This window comes from Talpa occidentalis, unplaced genomic scaffold (assembly GCF_014898055.3).
Source record: "Talpa occidentalis isolate TD23 unplaced genomic scaffold, MPIMG_talOcc4v2.1, whole genome shotgun sequence".
Taxonomy (NCBI): Eukaryota; Metazoa; Chordata; class Mammalia; order Eulipotyphla; family Talpidae; genus Talpa; species Talpa occidentalis.
The window spans coordinates 104,652,814-104,658,813 of record NW_026555331.1 but is presented as its reverse complement, the minus strand read 5'-3'; the positions used below and the strand labels follow the sequence as shown (position 1 = coordinate 104,658,813).

Genomic DNA, 6,000 nt, shown 5'->3' with positions numbered 1-6,000 from the left:
GGAACAGAGAATGCAAGTTCCTAGAAATTCTACCCTTCAAAGAAAACAATGTTATCAACTTGTCTTCGTAAAACTGTTGGGTTAAATCAAATTAAATGAATTTAATGGTAGACTTGCGTGATTGTTCCTCAATAAACAGATACCAAAAACAAAGTAGGAGATGCACATATTACTGAAGTTTAAAATGGGCCTCGACACTTGAAAGGACTGGGAATTTCTGCTCCTGCCTAGAAACTGCGACAGCTGCTGTAAGCCAAAGTTTTGTCCTTGCTTGCAAGGAGGAAACACACGCAGTTACAACCTTCCGAAGGGTGGTTCTGGGTCAGGTGCTCTAGGAGGCAGTAGCGAGTGACAGCCACCGCCTCCCACACACCCCCTGCGCTTCGGTAAACAAGGGACTCCAGCCCGCATTCCGTCAATGGGGGAGGGGCTTGAGAGATTTGAAAAGACCTGCTATTGGTGGTTCGCGAAGGCCGGAGGATCTGGGAATTTTGATTGGTCCGCTTACCGGTCTGTACGAGGAGGGACGGCCCCTGTCCTGTCAGGCCCCGCCTCTCGGCGCCGCGCTCCGCCCCTCGCGGGTGGACGCTTGCTCCGAGCCGCAGAGCGCGTGCGCGCGCGGCCCCACGCCGCGGTCGTGTCCGCCCGCCCCACGGCGCACACTCGCAGTCAGTGGGCGAGCCGGGAGCGGCAGAGGTCAACGCGGGGAGGCGGGGCCGGGGCAGCATGGCAGCCTCCTTATGGCTCCGAGGAGCCTCCTCCGGTCTCCGGTACTGGAGCCGCCGGCCGCGGCTGGCAGCGGCCAGCCTTGCAGTGGGTAAGGACCTCGCGCCTTCTCCCCTCGTCCCTCCTCCGATCGCCCGCATTTCGCGCCCGGCGGGCCGAAGAGGTCTTTTCGCGGGAGGCGCTGCGGTTGGGTTGGGACTAAAAAAACCCAATATTGTAGCTGGATCTAAGGCCTGGCCACTTCTGCGGCTACCGACTCAGCCCCTCCTGCTTCTCCCCTATCCTGGATCCAGATGAATGGGCTTCAGTGGCCTTTTTGGGACTCAAGAGGGGACGGGGGAAGCTTGAGTTATGGGAAGAGAATTTGGGTACCGGGAATGCTGCTTTGGAGTTACGGCTCCCAGACAGTCGTAGAGGGCCCAGCCCCAGGTCCAGCCCTACACCTTCCCTGGAGACTCTGCTTTGCAGCGCTGGCTTAATCTTTCAACGTCTCCTGGTTGTACCTGGGCCACTTGAATCCGATAAGGTGGCCATACAAAGGAGGTGATAAGTCATTCCAGTAAAGTTTCAAATCACCTTTGATCTGCAGGGAAGTCTTTCCCACCCGTCTTTCCCTTCTCAGTAAGTGTGCTACTGAGATGGCTCTTTTGTCAAATTATTAACCAAAACACTTTAAGTGTCCCCCAAATTGTTGCCTGAACCGATCCTGCTTTCCTCGCCCCACCCATTATGAGCTGGTCATCGACTTGGAAAGAGGCAGTTTTTACACCCCCAGAGGTTTAATAGTCTTTAATTTTTTTTAGACGAAAAACCAGAACCTCCTTGGATAAATAAATTAGGTTACTCTAGCAGGAACTAGAAAATAGTCCTTGAGTCTTCCTGATTCCTGAGCTTTTCACCACACCGGGATTCCTCTTTAATTAAAAAACTGGTTGATTTCTGGAGATATTGCCATTGTCTTCCTGTAAAACTTTGAGAATTATAACAAAGCAGTGTGTAGCAAGATCATCCTCAGGGTTTTTTTTTTTTTTAAAGTGGCCCTGCCCTTAGTTTAAAAAACAGTGGAATGAACATAAACAACGATGTAAACCCGTGTTACCTCAATAAAAAAAATGGTGGACTGAATTCTTTAATCCGTTCCCTTCCTCCCCTTCAGTAAAACTGAAAATCACCAGAGGGTGATTTTCCTCTCTGGCCTGAGAAAGGCAGGCTCTATGTGATGCAAGAGAACAGATGTCTGATACAGAATCACAGTAACAGGATACAAACTCACAGATTGTGCCAAGGTTGAGAGTAACAACTATTTGAGTACAATGACTGAGCTACAAAAAATGCCTCCTACTTTGGAGATACTTAAAAAAATAGATTATTCACTTTTCCACAGTATTTAACATCGCTCTGGTTTTCAAGTGAAATACACAATTCTTTCAATTTTGATAAGCCAAAGAAGACGTATGTACTGTTTAGTGGTTTTACAAGGTGTTTTAATAGAATTTTAATGAATCCTTGATGTATCTTTTAGAGTTGTGAAAGTTCTCACTACTCATGGTAGAAAGAGTCTAAGGCCCAAGATTAATATTTGCCTCTGTAAACTTGAAAGGTTTAATCGTAATGCGGGTTGTAATCTTGTTCTTTGGGTCCCGTGACCCAAAGATGCTTTGAGGATATAGATTTATGATAACTTTTTTTTTTTTAATTTATTTATTTATTTATTTATTTATACAAGCACTGGGGGTACAGTCAGAAGCGCGGGAGGGTGAGAGAATTCACCAGAGCCAGAGCGAGGAGCAGAGCAGGCAGAGGGACTGAAGTACACTGCTGAGGGGAGCAGCGGGCGGCAGGAGAGGTCTGCGCGCCATGTGGGACCCTCCTCCGGTGGCCGGGGAGCAGCCGGGGATCGAACCGGCGCTGCAGAGGCTGCGAGCAGCTTCACAACCCAGCACTCAACCGCTGCGCCACAGGGGAGGCCCAGATTTATGATAACTTTTAAATAGTTCTTTTTTAAAAATTGTTTTTACTTTTTTATTAAAGATTATTTTATTTATTCATACAAGAGCTGGGGTGTGAAAGGATTCACCAGAGACAGAGTGGGGAGCAGAACAGGCAGATTTACTGAAATACATGCTAAGGTGAGCAGTGGGTGAGACAGCAGCGGTCTGCTGTGCTATGTGGGGTAGGTCCCTGGCCAGGGATCAAACTTGTGCTTCAGTGGCTGCTGACAGCTTCATAGTGCTGAGCCTTCTTAACCCCCTACACCATCAGGGAGGCCCCTAAATAGTTCTTTTTGTGATGATTGTTTGAAACACTCGAATTGTTTCTCCTCTGGAATTGTTTTAAAATATCTTGATTTTAGTCTACTGCAAAAGGATTATCTTTGATATTGGAGTTTGAAAAAGTGAGAAAAAAAATCTACATGCAAGCTTGGAGTCTAGGGATATTTAAAAAAAGAATCTTGGGCCTTTTGTATCACAGGAATTAAAGACAGCGCTATCAAACTATTGGCAACCGTTACAGCAAGAGTTGGATCCCCAGCTGGCCATGGAGCAACCCAATGGCACAGCAGACTTCTCCTGTCTCACCTGCTGCTCCCCTCAGCAGTGTATTTCAGTAGATCTACCTGTTCTGCTCCTCACTCTCTTGGTGAATCCTCTCACCCACTACACCTCTGGCTTATACCCCAGTTCTTACATGCATAAATAAATAGATCTTTTTTTTAAAAAAGAATCTTTTGCAAATAACATAATATTGTAAATTCTCTGTATCTGTCTTCATATTATATGTTTCTATTGTAGGGATCAACATGAGGAGCCTTATAACTCATTTGCCGTTTTGAAAAAAATGAGGCCTAAAAATTGCTTGTTGATTAATCTTAATTCAAAATATTTAAAGTGTCAAAATTAGAAAAAAAAGAAATATTGAACTATACATATTTTATGATCATTGAGCAGTTTTAAATTTTATTCTTAGAAAGTTAATTAAATTTAATTTTAGACTTCTTTCTACAGATAAAAAAATATCTACAGATGTGGGCCCTCCACAGTCATTGTGATTCATCAGCGTGTACATGGGGAAATAGTTTGTATTGGATCATCTAAAAGTAATCATCTCACTAATAGTGAAATCAGAAAATTAAACCAGCATTATGTACAGATGTGGGAATAAAATTTTTTTTATTATTGACCCTTTTTGTGTGAATAAAATCAATTTTCAAAGCAACACATAGCAAAAATAAAACATAGAATACCATTTTTTCTTCTTTACATGAGTTTCTGGGGTTGCACATGAAGCTCTGAAAATCTGGAACCAAAAGTTGACCTTAAACTTATAAAATTACATTGGGAGAATATTTATTTCTGAAATAACTTGACCTAAACAATAAAGGCCTTTATAGTGTAAGTTGTTTAGTTTAGTAAGTCTTAAGCATTATAACAAATAGAATGCTGCGTATGTTATCTGATAAAGTAGGCCACAGAGTTATATAACTAATATAATCTCATGATATGAAAAAATGCATTCAGAAGATGGGGAAGGTTATGTAAATGCTGATTATTAATTTTTTCCTTTATGATTTTATATTGTTTCCTATTTTCCAGTTTCCTGCAATGAGCGTGGGTTGCTTTGATTAATAAAAAAAATCCTTTGAACATGTAAATACAACCAAGCTATTACTAATTTTTGTATTTAAAAAATTAGAGTAGCCCAATTTTTGGTGGCACTTACTGCTTCTCATCCTGTTTAATATCAAAATTTCAGTCAGGTATCATTTCTATGTGATGGACCCCTTGTGAATCAGAAAGACACAGGGCTCCTGTTATACCCGGTAGGTGAAACTTAACACTGATCAGGTGATTTTGCACGAGTGACAAACATATTTAATGGAAATGTTGGAGACAATCTAGTTAAAAGGAACTGAATATACTTCCAACCAAAGAAGACCTCTATTAAGTATTAGAAGCGTCAAATAATTTGCTTTAAGTAAATCTCAACGTATTTATTAAGTTCAAGGAAGAGCAGGAATCCATCAGTTGAGAGGGCCTGAAACTAAGGATGACTAATTAGTTTGTGCACTACACAGCTTTAAAACTGGAGTCCTTAAAAGAAAATGGAAAAATTAAGCTGGAAAATGATAGGGTAAAACGGCTAGTGAAATTATTTCCCTTTTTCTCACTAGACCATGAGCTTTTTGAGGGCAAGGATCATTATCTTGCTGTGTCTCTCTGTGAACTCTGTTATATTATAGTATCTCATGTAGTAAATATTTGTTAAGTGGAGTTCCAGATGTAGTCATGGAGAAATAGTGTCTAATGTAATTTTCATGGTAATGCAAAGTCTCTTCTCTCTTGGAAAAAGCATTACCTTGAATTGTGTGTCCCAGTGTGATTTCAGAAGGCCTTTTGTGAGAAAGAAGAAAATCAAACAAAACCTGTACTTAGCTTTTTAAGAACAATTTTTCCCCTGCAAATGGTAATGCCCCTTCTCTGAAATTCCACCAAGTTTTTAGACCAAAAATAGTCCTGAGATTGTTACCCATGCCACTTAGAGCCCATGGAAGTATCCACCACCTTTCTCCTAGGACCACAATTTTAAACTGGTGACTTTTGGTTGTACTGGTTAAACCCTCCTGGGTTTAACATTTTATTAATGTTAGCCCCCTCCCCCCAATGGAGGGGATGGTTTCTGTAAATGTAGAGGTAGGAAGGTAAAAAGTTTTTCCATGCCTGGAACTTGTCCAAAATATAAGGTTTATTGAATGCTTTCAGTTTTTTTATATGCATTTTATTTTATTTTATTTTATTTTTTTTTTTTTTAATAGAGGCATGTTTTATTTATTTATTTATTTGTTTGTTCATTTGTTTTGTTTATACATGCACTGGGCACAGTCAGAAGCGCGGGAGGGTGAGAGAATTCACCAGAGCCAGAGCGGGGAGCAGAACAGGCAGAAGGACCGAAGTACACTGCTGAGGGGAGCAGCGGGTGGCAGGAGAGGTCTGCGCGCCATGTGGGACCCTCCTCCGGTGGCCGGGGAGCAGCCGGGAATCGAACCGGCGCCGCAAGAATCTAGAATATGTCATAAAATAGGTAAACTGCACAATAGGTATTATATAAATAATAGCTGGGTTAAATTTATTGAAAAACAGTAGAGGAATGTTATATAGGTATAAAATGAGAAATTCCTTAAAATTTTATTGTCGTTTACTGGAGAACTAAATAATTGGAAGTTAGTCTGCTTTCGTGTTGTTGCTACCTTAAGTGTGATTAGATCATTAGTTTAAC

General features: G+C 41.8%; 1 protein-coding gene across 1 annotated transcript in view; it reads left to right on the top strand.

The window, feature by feature from the left end:
• The first annotated feature begins 630 nt into the window (after window positions 1-630).
• Window positions 631-6,000, top strand: part of HIBADH (3-hydroxyisobutyrate dehydrogenase) — a 101,635-nt gene continuing 96,265 nt past the window's right edge. The window contains exon 1 of the mRNA XM_037509656.2: window positions 631-817. Within this exon, the coding sequence (XP_037365553.2) occupies window positions 727-817 (91 nt within the window). The 5' untranslated portion in view covers window positions 631-726. The remainder of the gene's footprint in view (window positions 818-6,000) is intronic.